The 14658-nt window shown below is 38.6% G+C and overlaps 1 protein-coding gene across 4 annotated transcripts in view; it reads right to left on the bottom strand.

The window, feature by feature from the left end:
- Positions 1–656: 656 nt before the first annotated feature.
- Positions 657–14658, bottom strand: part of specc1 (sperm antigen with calponin homology and coiled-coil domains 1) — a 91764-nt gene continuing 77762 nt past the window's right edge. For all 4 annotated transcript variants that reach the window (XM_028595024.1, XM_028595023.1, XM_028595026.1 and 1 more), the window contains one exon: positions 657–1806. In XM_028595024.1, the coding sequence (XP_028450825.1) occupies positions 1717–1806 (90 nt within the window). In that variant the 3' untranslated portion in view covers positions 657–1716. The remainder of the gene's footprint in view (positions 1807–14658) is intronic.

Below are 14658 nucleotides of genomic sequence, written 5' to 3'. Positions count from 1 at the left end.
ATTTCTTTAAATAACTGTTCATTTGTTATACTGAAGTTACATTGTTGAAACTGTATGAAAATCTATATAAGCATATAAAGAGAAACTCCTATTTGATCTGCTTTTATATGTTTAACTGTTTTAACTGCTGTTTAATGTTTACTTTCTTATACTGCACTGTAACCTTTATTGTTGTATTTTATCTGTTTTACATTTTTTTTTATCTGTTTTTATGTAAAGCACTTTGAATTGCCCTGTTGCTGAAATGTGGTATACAAGTAAAGCTGCCTTGCCTTGAAGAAGAATACAAAAGTGGACAATTGAATATAAAACTTGACAATCCTTTATTGTGCAATATCCATCCCACAGGCCTCCAGATCTGACATCCGTAAATAGAAAACTGCACACACTCCTGTCCACATTCTCACTTTTCTGAATGCAAGTCTTGTAAATAAATAAATAACACCTTTATTGTCCAAAACATAAGGGCAACTGCAGAATGGAGGGTTAACAATCTTAACACAGAGAAAGTGTTGTGCCTCAACTCTTACATGTAAAAGTCATTCCCTCCTTCATAAATGAACATGGCATGCCAAATATTTATATATACACTATATATGTATATTTTGCAAAGCAGCTGCAGTACCATAGTTGTTGAGGAAAACTCAACACTTGACGGAAAACGTGGAGAAACAACACAGGTAGGCACATTTTCATGGTTTGATTCAGCCAATCCTTAACACTGTAAACAATGCAAACATAGAGATCAATCTGTTTTCAAAAAATATTTCTACAAAACTATTTAGCAACTCTCGTCGTGTTAGATTATTTTTAGTGTCACATCACAGATGGCAGCTAAGGTTTATCTAGTTTCTATTCTTAAGAACACACATTAAAAGTGGAAAATATAAAGGCTTCAGTTCAACTCAAACCTGTCAGTCCAAAATAATCCAATACTTTCTGCTCTGCAAAATACAACTCCAGCTAGTTTACAATAAGCACTCAGTATGAGCAGTGATCGATTCTCTGAAGCAAACAGAACAAAAATGAATGTGAGTTTGGTTTCACAGCAGCTTACTGATGACTGCAGGTTGGTTAGGGATGTCACACTGCTTGCTCACACAGGTTTCACTTTCACCATGCATAGATCGTCCTAGTAGAAGGTTTGGCACATGATGAAAATGACCAGAACCAGAGCATTTGATTCACAAACACTGATGAATAGCAAATGGAAAAATATATTTTTTTACTGACAGCCAGTTTGTGACAAAAGTTACGTATTTCTTTCATTTCTTTCAAAGACAATATAGAGTGATTAAAAAAAAAGTCAAATAAAATCAGATTTGAATCCTCTCAGTTGTGCTGTCAACTGCCACAAGGCTTAAATAGTATTTTGCACCACAATGTGCTTGTCTGCTTTCATTTGCCTGTGAATCAGATGCTCAATAAACACTTTAAGCTTGTGCAAATGAACAAGGTAACGTGTTTCCTGACTGAAGTCTTTGTTAATCTGGGCATCAGTGCTTAATGTGGCGTCCTGTTTAAAAAAAATGAGAAAACAGCAGCTCGGTGACTGTTTTGAATGTCTCTAGTGTCAAACAGTGAGCAGAAGAAGGGTTCAGGTGGCAGCGTTGGGTCTGTCTGGAGGGTGAATGTCCTGTCGTGCTGACAGACTGGGACAGAAAAGTGCCGCAGTGCCTCCAACTCATCGGTCTCCAGCTCCTCTTTCCCCATCGGTCAGGTCTCAAAGTACTTGTAGATCTGAGAGAGGTACTGCATGACGCTCTGCCAGTCCGGCCTGTCCGTCTTCATCAGCTCTTCGATGTCCTGTTTAGAACAGAAAGAGGAGTTAAAGAACAATTTAGAGTTTAGGTTTAGGTGGGTGAGCTACGCTATTTTGATTGTAATAATGTTGAGCTTTACAAACAGCAACAATCTTAGGCACATCAGATAGTGTCGAACTACTGCAAAATCTTCCTATTTAAAAAAAAAAGTAAATATTTAGTGCATTCTGCAAGGACTCCATGCGTGATCATAGATGTGTAACCATAAATGGTGAGGAGCATTATTATAAAGTGACTCTTGATAAGAACGTCTGCCAAAGGCCATGAATGTGAACGTTTGGGATTTTCAAGATTACAGAGCCCCCGTTAGTATAAATCAGCTTTAAACACTAGAAAAAACATGCAAAATCTGCAAGTTTCATCCCATCACGACCCAAAATCATGTAATCATTTGCATTCATCACTGTTGATTGAACCACTCTGTGTAAAACGATCAGATCAGAGACCAGACAGATAACAGAGAAGCTTTTGGAGGGGATTTATATCTGTTTTCATTTTCTTCTTTTAAATGACTGTAACATTTAAAGTTCTCCCTGTGAACGAGGGTTAACACTGACAGGGAGAAACCTGGATCTGGTGTTTGTTACAGTCAGCTGTAAAGATATTTGGGTGAATGCTGTTTCAGCAGCAACATAGTATGACTATTTTAGGACAGTTTTGACATACTATACTATGACGTTTTTATCACTTCTTTCACATTTTCACAATTTTAGACATACTATATTATGACCTTTTATGACTTTTCAACATACTATACTATGACTTTTTTCGACATACTATACTATGACAACTTTCAACATACTATACTATGACTTTGTTTTACTTTTTTCGACATACTATACTATGACTTTTTTATAACTTTTTTTCAACACGCTATACAATGACTTTTTTATGACTCTTCTCAGCACACATCTTCTGGTTGTAAGGTGGTGTAGGGGTTACCAATGGTCCAAACAGTACCAGCAAGTAAACACTGCAGACTCCAGTTTGATACCCAGTCCAGGCTGTGGAGTTAGCATGTTCTTCCAGACTTCCCTTCACTTACTATACATTGACTTTCTCATCACTTTTTTCAACCTACTATACTATGACTTTTTTAGCACTTTTTTCGACATACTGTACTATGACAATTTTCGACATGCTATACTATGACTTTTTTCAACATGCTAGACATTGACTTTCTCATCACTTCTTTCAACAAATACTATGACAATTTTTGACATACTATACTATGACTTTTTTGGCTTTTTTCAACATACTATACTATGACAATTTTCGACATGCTATACTATGACTTTTTTCGACATATGACTTTTTATGACTTTTTTTGACTTTTTTCGATATGCTATACTATGACCTTTTATGACTTCTCGACATACTATACCATGACAATTTTAGACATACTATACTATGACTTTTTTTCGAAATACTATACTATGACTTTTTATGACTTTTTCGACATACTATACTATTGCAATTTTCGACATACTATACTGTGACGTTTTTATCACTTTTTTCGACATACTTTAGTATGACTTTTTTCTACATACTATAATATGACGCTTTTTTAAATCTTTTGCAACATGCTAGGCTATGGCGTAGGGGTTACCAACACTCCAAACAGCTCCAGCAAGTAAACGCTGCAGACTCTAGCTCGACATACTATACTATGACTTTTTTATGAATTATTTCTACATACTATGATTTTCTTTCTTTTTTTTTACTTTTTCCGACATATTATGACGGAGTGGAGTTAGCATGTTCTTCCAGACTTCCCTTCACATCCTATACATTGACTTTCTCATCACTTCTTTCAACATACAATACTATGACTATTTCTGACATACTATAACTTTTTTGGCTTTTTTCAACATACTGTACTATGACAATTTTTGACATGCTTTACAAAGACTTTTTATGACTTTTTTCGACATGCTATACTATGACCTTTTATGACTTCTCGACATACTATACTATGACCTTTTTCGACATGCTATACTATGACTTTTTTGACATGCTATACTATGACTTTTTCGACATGCTATACTATGACTTTTTTGGCTTTTTTCAACATACTATACTATGAATGTTTTGACATACTATACTATGACAATTTTCGACATACTATACTATGACTTTTTATGACTTTTTTCGACATACTATACTGTGACGTTTTTAATGACTTTTTTCTACATACTATAATATGACACTTTTTAAAAACATTTTTGCAACACGCAAAAATGTGGCGTAGGGTTACCAACGCTCCAAACAGTACCAGCAAGTAAACACTGCACACTCCAGTTTGATACTCAGTCCAGGCTGTGGAGTTAGCATGTTCTTCCAGACTTCCCTTCACTTGCTATACATTGACTTTCTCATGACTTTTTTCAACATACTATACTATAACTATTTTTGACATAAAAAAACACAATTCCATTTCCAATAGAAGCAACACTCCGTCCACTGATAAATATATTCACGTCTATGACTTTTTTAGCACTTTTTTCGACATACTATACTATTAAATTTTCATCACTTTTTTTTCGACACACTATACTATGACTTTTTTATGACTCTTCTCAGCACACATCTTCTGGTTGTAAGGTGGTGTAGGGGTTACCAACGCTCCAAACGGTACCAGCAAGTAAACACTGCAGACTCCAGTTTGATACCCAGTCCAGGCTGTGGAGTTAGCATGTTCTTCCAGATTTCCCTCCACTTACTATACAGTGGGGGAAATAAGTATTTGACCCCTTGCTGATTTTGCAGGTTTGCCCACTTACAAAGAATGCAAAAATCTACAATTTTAATCATATGTACATTCTAACAGTGAAAGACAGAATCCCAAAGAAAATTCCAGAAAAGCACATCATATGAATTTATTAAAATTGATAACCATCTGATGAGGAAAAACAAGTATTTGACCCCCTGGACAAACAGCAAGTATTCTGGCTCCTACAAGCCAGTTAGTCTTTCTTTAAGACACAGCCCCAATCCGAACCAATTATCTACATCAAATACACTTGCCTCACCTCGTTACCTGTATAAAAGACACCTGTCAACACCCAAACAACCAGCATCCAACATCACCACCATGGGTAAGACCAAAGAGCTTTCTACGGACATCAGGGACAAGATTGTTGATCTGCACAAGGCTGGGATGGGCTACAAGAGAATCGGAAAGCAACTTGGAGAGAAAAGATCAACTGTCGGTGCAGTTATCAGGAAATGGAAGAAGCACCACACCACCGCCAACCTCCCTCGGTCTGGGCCTCCACACAAGATCTTGCCTCGTGGGGTGTCCCTGATCATGCGAACGGTGAGGAATCATCCCAAAACCACAAGGGGGAACTGATGAATCAACTGAAGGCAGCTGGGACCACAGTTACAAAAAGAAACGGTTGGTAACACACTACGCCGTCATGGATTGAAATCCTGCAGCGCACGCAAGGTCCCCCTGCTCAAGAAGAAACATGTACAGGCCCGCATGAAGTTCACCATTCACCACCTGGACGACTCAGAAGAGGCCTGGAAGAAGGTGATGTGGTCAAATGAGACCAAAATAGAACTTTTTGGCCTCAACTCAACTCGTCGTGTTTGGAGGGCAAAGAACACCGAGTACAACCCAAAGAACACCATCCCCACCGTCAAGCATGTTGGTGGCAACATCATGCTTTGGGGGTGCTTTTCAGCCAATGGGACGGGACAACTCCATCGTATTGAGGGGAGGATGGACGGGGCCATGTATCGTGGAATTCTGGACCGACATCTCCTTCCCTCAGTGAGAGAGCTGAAGATGGGTCGAGGATAGGTGTTTCAGCACGACAACGACCCTAAGCACACCGCCAAAGCAACAAAAGAGTGGCTGAAGAAGAAGCACATCAAGGTTCTGGAGTGGCCTAGCCAGTCTCCAGACCTGAATCCGATTGAAAATCTTTGGAGGGAGCTTAAAATTGAGTTGCCAGGCGACAACCTCGGAACCTGAATGATTTGGAGGCTGTCTGCAGGAGGAGTGGGCCAACATCCCTGCCGAAATGAGCACAAACATTGTCACCAACTATAAAAACCGTTTGACATCTGTGCTGGCCAATAATGGCTTTTCTACAAAATATTAACATGCTGTTTGTCCAGGGGGTCAAATACTTGTTTTTCCTCATCAGATGGTTATCAATTTTAATAAATTCATATGATGTGATTTTCTGGAATTTTCTTTGGGATTCTGTCTTTCACTGTTAGAATGTACATATGATTAAAATTGTAGATTTTTGCATTCTTTGTAAGTGGGCAAACCTGCAAAATCAGCAAGGGTTCAAATACTTATTTCCCCCACTGTACATTGACTTTCTCATGTTTCAACATACAGTACTATGACAATTTTTGACATACTATTACTTTTTTTCGACATGCTATACTATGACTTTTTATGACTTTTTCGACATATTATACTATTGCAATTTTCGACATACTATACTGTGACGTTTTTATCACTTTTTTCTACATACTATAATATGATTTTTTTTTTTACTTTTTCTGACATATTATGACTTTTTTATGACTCTTCTCAGCACACATCTTCTGGTTGTAAGGTGGTGTAGGGGTTACCAATGGTCCAAACAGTACCAGCAAGTAAACACTGCAGACTCTAGTTTGATACCCAGTCCAGGCTGTGGAGTTAGAATGTTCTTCCAGACTTCCCTTCACTTACTATACATTGACTTTCTCATCACTTTTTTTCGACATAGTATACTATGTCAATTTTCGACATACTATACTATGACTTTTTTTCGACACACTATACTATGAATTTTTTGACATACTATACTATGACAATTTTCGACATGCTATACTATGACTTTTTTCAACATACTATGACTTTTTTCGACATACTATACTATGACAATTTTCGACATGCTATACTATGACTTTTTTCAACATACTATGACTTTTTTCTGTGGAATTAGAATGTTCTTCCAGACTTCCCTTCACTTACTATACATTGACTTTCTCATGACTTTTTTCAACATACTATACTATGACTATTTTTGACATACTATACTATGACTATTTTTGACATAAAAAAACACAATTCCATTTCCAATAGAAGCAACACTCCGTCCACTGATAAATATATTCACGTCTTTATATTTAAAAAAAAAAAAGTAGGGGACAGACAAATTCAAACTTTTTTTTTTCTATGACTTTTTTAGCACTTTTTTCGACATACTATACTATTACATTTTCATCACTTTTTTTTTACACACTATACTATGACTTTTTTATTACTCTTCTCAGCACACATCTTTTGGTTGTAAGGTGGTGTAGGGGTTACCAACGTTCCAAACAGTTGGTACTGCAAGTAAACACTGCAGACTCCAGTTTGATACCCAGTCCGGGCTGTGGAATTAGAATGTTCTTCCAGACTTCCCTTCACTTACTATACATTGACTTTCTCATGACTTTTTTCGACATACTATACCATGACTTTTTTTCGACACATTATACTATGAATTTTTTGACATACTATACTATGACTATTTTTGACATACTATACTATGACTTTTTTATCACTTTTTTCGACATATTATACTATTACGTTTTCATCACTTTTTTCTACGTCTTTTTTATGAGTTTTTTCTACATACTATAATATGACTTTTATCGACATCCTATACTATTACAATATTAGACATACTATACTATGACGTTTTTATCACTTTTTTCCGACATATTATACTCTTGACAATTTTCGACATACTATAGTATGACTTTTTTCGACACGCTATACTAGGAATTTTTTGACATACTATACTATGAAAATTTTAGACATACTATACTATGACTTTTTATGACTTTTTTGGACATGCTATACTATGACTTTTTTGGACATGCTATAGCCTACTATGACTTTTTTCGACATACTATACTATGACTTTTTATGACTTTTTTCGACATGCTATACTATTGCAATTTTTGACATACTACAATATGACGCTTTTTTAAATTCTTTGCAATACGTTAAACTATGGCGTAGGGGTTACCAATGCTCCAAACAGTACCAGCAAGTAAACACTGCAGACTTTAGTCAATATCCAGTCCAGGCTGTGGAGTTAGCATGTTCTTCCAGACTTCCCTTCACATCCTATACATTGACTTTTTTGACATACAATACTATGACAATTTCTGACATACTATACTATGACTTTTTTATGACTTTTTTCGACATGCTATACTATGACTTTTTTTGACATGTTATACAATGACTTTTTTATGACTTTTTTCGACATGCTATACAATGACTTTTTTATGACTCTTCTCTGCACGCATCCTTTGGTTGTAAGGTGGTGTAGGGGTTACCAATTTTCCAAACGGTACCAGTAAGTAAACACTGCAGGCTCTACTTTGATACCCAGCCCTGGCTGTGGACTTAGTATTGTTCTTCCAGACTTCCTTTCAATTACTATACATCAACATACTATACTATGACTATTTTTGATATACTATGACTTTTTTATCAGTTTTTTCGACATATTATACTATGACTATTTTTGATATACTATACTATGACTTTTTTATCACTTTTTCGACATATTATACTATTACGTTTTCATCACTTTTTTCTACATACTATACTATGACAATTTTCAACATACTATACTATGTCTTTTTTATGAGTTTTTTCGACGTACTATACTATGACTTTTTTTAAACATACTATACTATGACGTTTTTATCACTTTCTATGACATACTATACTCTTACAATTTCGACATACTATACTATGACATTTTTTAACACACTATACTATGAATGTTCCATCCATCCATCCATCCATCTTCGTCCGCTTATCCGGTGTCGGGTCGCGGGGGGAGCAGCTCCAGCAGGGGACCCCAAACTTCCCTTTCCCGAGCAACATTAACCAGCTCCGACTGGGGATCGGCGTTCCCAGGCCAGGTTGGAGATATAATCCCTCCACCTAGTCCTGGGTCTTCCCCGAGGCCTCCTCCCAGCTGGACGTGCCTGGAACACCTCCCTAGGGAGGCGCCCAGGGGGCATCCTTACCAGATGCCCAAACCACCTCAACTGGCTCCTTTCGACGCGAAGGAGCAGCGGCTCTACTCCGAGCTCCTCACGGATGACTGAGCTTCTCACCCTATCTCTAAGGGAGACGCCAGCCACCCTCCTGAGGAAACCCATTTCGGCCGCTTGTACCCTGGATCTCGTTCTTTCGGTCATGACCCAGCCTTTATGACCATAGGTGAGGGTAGGAACAAAAACTGACCGGTAGATTGAGAGCTTTGCCTTCTGGCTCAGCTCTCTTTTCGTCACAACGGTGCGATAGATTGAATGTAATACCGCACCCGCTGCGCCGATTCTCCGACCAATCTCCCGCTCCATTGTCTCCTCACTCGCGAACAAAACCCCAAGGTACTTGAACTCCTTCACTTGGGGTAAGGACTCATTCCCTACCTGGAGAAGGCATTCCATCGGTTTCCTGCTGAGAACCATGGCCTCCGATTTAGAGGTGCTGATCCTCATCCCAACCGCTTCACACTCGGTTGCGAACCGATCCAGTGAGTGCTGAAGGTCACAGGCCGATGATGCCATCAGGACCACATCATCTGCAAAGAGCAGCGATGAGATCCCCAGCCCACCGAACTGCAACCCCTCCCCACCCCGACTACGCCTCGATATCCTGTCCATAAATATTACAAACAGGATTGGTGACAAAGCGCAGCCCTGGCGGAGGCCAACCCTCACCTGAAACGAGTCCGACTTCAATTCAATTCAATTCAATTTTATTTATAGTATCAAATCATAACAAGAGTTATCTCGAGACACTTTACAGATAGAGTAGGTCTAGACCACACTCTATAATTTACAAAGCCCCAACAATTCCAACAATTACAGTAATTCCCTCAAGAGCAAGCAGTGCGACAGTGGCGAGGAAAAACTCCCTCTTGGGAAGAAACCTCGGACAGACCCAGGCTCTTGGTAGGCGGTGTCTGACGGGCCGGTTGGGGGTGACTTACTGCCAAGAACCCGGACACAGCTCTCACTTTGGTCATACAGAGATTGGATGGCCCTGAGTAGAGACTCCCTCACCCCATACTCCCGCAGCACCTTCCACAGTATCTCCCGGGGGACCCGGTCATACGCCTTCTCCAAATCCACAAAACACATGTGGACCGGTTGGGCATACTCCCAGGCTCCCTCCAGGATCCTTGCGAGAGTGAATAGCTGGTCCGTTGTTCCACGACCAGGACGGAATCCGCATTGTTCCTCCTCAACCCGAGGTTCGACTATCGGCCGAACCCTCCTTTCCAGCACCTTGGAGTAGACTTTACCAGGGAGGCTGAGAAGTGTGATACCCCTGTAATTGGCACAAAGTGCTCCTTCCACCGCCCTATTACCTCCTCAGTTGAGGTCAACAGTGTCCCATCCATACTGTACACAGCTTGGATGGTTCCCCGCTTCCCCCTCCTGAGGTGGCAAACAGTTTTCCAGAAGCACTTTGGTGCCGACCGAAAGTCCTTCTCCATGTCTTCTCCAAACTTCTCCCACACCCGCTGCTTTGCCTCTTTCACGGCAGAGGCTGCAGCCCGGGGCCCTTCGGCCCCGCCGGGCCCCGGTACCCTGCAACTGCCTCCGGAGTCCTCCGGGATAACATATCCCGGAAAGACTCCTTCTTCAGTCTATGAATGTTATGACATACTATACTATGACAATTTTAGACATGTTATACAATGACTTTTTTATGACTCTTCTCAGCACACATCTTTCGGTTGTAAGGTGGTGTAGGGGTTAGCAATGTTCCAAACAGTACTAGCAAGTAAACACTGTAGACTGTAGCTAAATACCCAGTCCAGGCTGTGAAGTTAGCATGTTCTTCCAGACATCACTTACTATACATTGACTTCTTTCAACATACTATACTATGACTATTTTTGACATTTAATTTAAGAACTACATTTTTAAAATGTGTGCAGATTAATCACTTTGTTTTGTTAGTTAGTTAGGCTATTTTTGACATGCTATACTATCACTTTTTTCATATAATATACTATGACTTTTTTATGAGTTTTTTCTACATACCATAATATGACTTTTCTTTTTTATTTTTTTCAACCTACTATACTACAACTTTTTTCGACATACTACACTATGACATTTTTAGACACACTATACTATGACTTTTTCCGACATACTATACTCTGATAATTTTCGACATACTATACTATGACTTTTTTGATTTTTTTCAACATAATATACTATGACTTTTTATCACTTTTTTCGGCATACTATACTATGACTTTTTGCACCATGTTATACAATGACCTTTTTATGACTGTTTTCACACATTTTTCTGGTTGTAAGGTGGCGTAGGGGTTAGCAACACTCCAAACAGCTCCAGCAAATAAACACTGTAGACTCCAGTTTGATACCCAGTCCAGGCTGTGGAGTTAGCATGTTCTTCCAGACGTCCCTTCACTTACTATACATTTACTTTCTCATCACTTCTTTTTTCGACATCCTATACTATTACAATTATTTTAGACATACTATATAATTACTTTTTTAAACATGCTATACTATGACGTTCATCACTTTTTTCGACATACCATAATATGAACATTTTCGACACACTATAATATGACTTTTTTTCGACACGCTATAATATGACTTTTTTCCACATACTTATACTATGACCTTTTATGACTTTTTTAAATACTATACTATGACAATTTTAGACATACTATACTAAGAGTTTTTCATGACTTTTTTCGACATCCTATACAATGACTATTTATGACTACATCCTATACAATGACAATTTTCCACATCCTATACTAAGACTTTTATGGCTTTTTTCGACAGACTATACTAAGACTTTTATGGCTTTTTTCGACATACTATACCATGACAATTTTCGACATACTATACCATGAAAATGTTCGACATACTATACTATGACTTTTTAATGACATCCTAGTAGGCAGTGCATACTGTGACCCTTTTTAAATACCCAGACCGGGCTCGGCCTTTTTGTGTGGAGTTTGCTTGTTCTTCCAGACTTTGTTTGACATACTATACTATGACTTTTCATCCCTTTTTTCAACATACTATGCCTTTTTCCGCCATACTATACTATAAAATGTTTTGATATAATATACTATGACTTTTTGTCACTTTTTTGGACATACTATACTATGACTTTTTTTAATCATTGTATTCCACATACTATATTATAACATTTTGTTCTGTGCGGACATTTTTATACACACACATACACACAAATATATATATATATATGGCGCAGATAGACAAAAAACCTGGCTTGGATCCTGACAACCCCAACAATTTCCGGCCCATCTCCAATCAGCTCTACGAAACCTTTCAGTCTGGATTTTGCTCTCATCACTCTACTGAAACTGCACTACTCAAAGTAACAAATGACCTCCTGCTTGCTTCTGACTCTGGTTCCCTCTCTATTCTCATCCTACTTGACCTCTCTGCCGCTTTCAACAACATTGACCACTCCATCCTTCTACAACGTCTAAAAAATCTGGGCATCTCTGGTTCAGCGCTCTCCTGGTTCACCTCCTACTTCACCAACAGATCTCAATTCATATCCATCAACAACTGTACGTCCCATACCATACCGGTCAATCATGGAGTCCCTCAAGGTTCAGTGCTAGGTCCTATTCTGTTTATCCTGTATATGCTTCCCCTTGGACTTATCATTCAAAATCACGGACTCAAATTCCACAGTTACGCAGACGACACACAACTATACCTCAGCACTAGATCCATCACTCCTGCCACGGTATCAACCATCACAAAATGCCTCTCTGCAATAAAAACCTGGATGACTGCCAATTTCCTTAAACTCAACTACAACAAATCATCATCATTGGTCCAAAATCACTACTCGCCTCCTCCCAAGATTTTGCTCTCTCCATCGCTCGACATACAGTCAACACCTCACTCCAGATCCGAAATCTTGGTATCATTTTTGATCCCACACTCACTTTTAAGCCCCATATCCGTCATATCACCAAAACTGCCTTTTTCCACCTACGTAACATTGCTCGTCTTCGCCCCACCCTCTCGACATCTGCTGCTGAAACTCTCATCCATGCATTCATTACATCAAGACTTGACTACTGCAACAGCCTCCTAAATGGTCTCCCTTCATCTGTCTTACAAAAACTGCAATACGTTCAAAACTCTGCTGCTCGCCTCCTCACCCACACCGGTTCAAGACAACACATCACCCCTGTCCTTCAACAGCTTCACTGGCTCCCTGTACAACAGCGCATCCATTACAAAGTTCTTCTCACCACCTACAAAGCTCTCAATAATCTGGCCCCTCCATACCTCACAGACCTCTTACAGCACCATCGCCCCTCCAGATGCCTTTGCTCAGCAGACTTAAACCTCCTCAAACCCATCACCAAATCAACCCACCGAACTCTGGGGGACCGAGCCTTTGCAATAGCTGCCCCCACCCTCTGGAACTCACTCCCCATCCACATCAGAAACTCGGACTCACTGAACACCTATAAAAACTGCTCAAAACTCACTTGTTTCAATTGGCCTATCCATAATTTACTTATCTTGTTTGTTTGTTTGTTTGTTTGTTTCTTTCTTTCTTTCTTTTGTTTGTAAAGCGTCTTTGAGTTCCATATAAAGCGCTATATAAAACTTATGTATTATTATTATTAAAACATTTGAACCTCATTTCTTACTCTTTATTTCTTACTCTTTATTTTTCATCCTCCATCCCTTTCCCACTTTTTTTTAGCTATTTATACTGCTTCAGCTGCTTTCCATGCTTAATCAAGTCTCATTTACATTTATTCAATTCAAGCCTAAAAATCTTCCACATCTGTTATAAATTATTTGCGTACTTTTTGAAAATATTTAACAAAGCTGATTGCGATTTTCTAATTTGACCCACCCATTTCCCATTTTATCAACTCATTTATTACTCTTTCAGTTACTTCTTCATCCAAATTAAAGTGCTCATATTATGCTTTTTGGATTTTTCCCTTTCCTTTATTGTGTTATATATCTCTTTTGTGCACTTTATAGGTTTACAAAGTGAAAAAGCCCAAAGTCCACCCCAAAGGAACTTACCATCTCCAACAGAAAACACTGTTCACAAACTGCTCCAAACAGCTCTATTGTAGTCCAGCCTTTACTTCAGAGACGAACATGCGGCACTTTGTAACACACGTTATAATGCTCGCCTAGCTGCTAGCATGGCACTCCCTCATGCTCTGCTTCTGACTGGCTGTAGTCCTTACCTAGATACTGCGCATGTGCAACTCCCAACAAAGATGAAATGAGATGCTTCCCTCTGTAGCTAAAACAGAGAGCTCAACACGCAGGGTGAAAAGAGGAGCTGCAGCAATGTGCAGTACAACATAAATATGTTTTTTGTTTTTTTTATTAAACCATGTAAACCTATTCTGATATAACCTCTAAATACAATTATGAATCTGAAAATGAGCATAATATGAGCACTTTAAAGCCGGCAGTTCAGTTTAGCATCAGCTTTTAAAGAAACTTTTAATTAATTAGAACCATTTACACCTTTCCTTACACATTTTAACCAGCAATTCAGTTTAGTGACATCATTTTTTAAATAAATGAATTGAAATATTCTAATTTTGTTTGATACATTATTGGTATTATTCAATTTCTTTTTTTAAAGATTATTTTTTGGGGCTTTTAGTAGAAGCCTGACGGCAGCAGACAGGAGGCTCCAGGCTGCAGCTGTACAGTCTTGCATATTTTTGTCAAATAGTGTGAAACGTCAGTGCTGCTG

The sequence above is a fragment of the Perca flavescens genome, chromosome 13 (genome assembly GCF_004354835.1).
Source record: "Perca flavescens isolate YP-PL-M2 chromosome 13, PFLA_1.0, whole genome shotgun sequence".
NCBI lineage: Eukaryota > Metazoa > Chordata > Actinopteri > Perciformes > Percidae > Perca > Perca flavescens.
The sequence above is the reverse complement of the archived record's forward strand: the minus strand, read 5'-3'. Positions and strand labels throughout refer to the sequence as shown.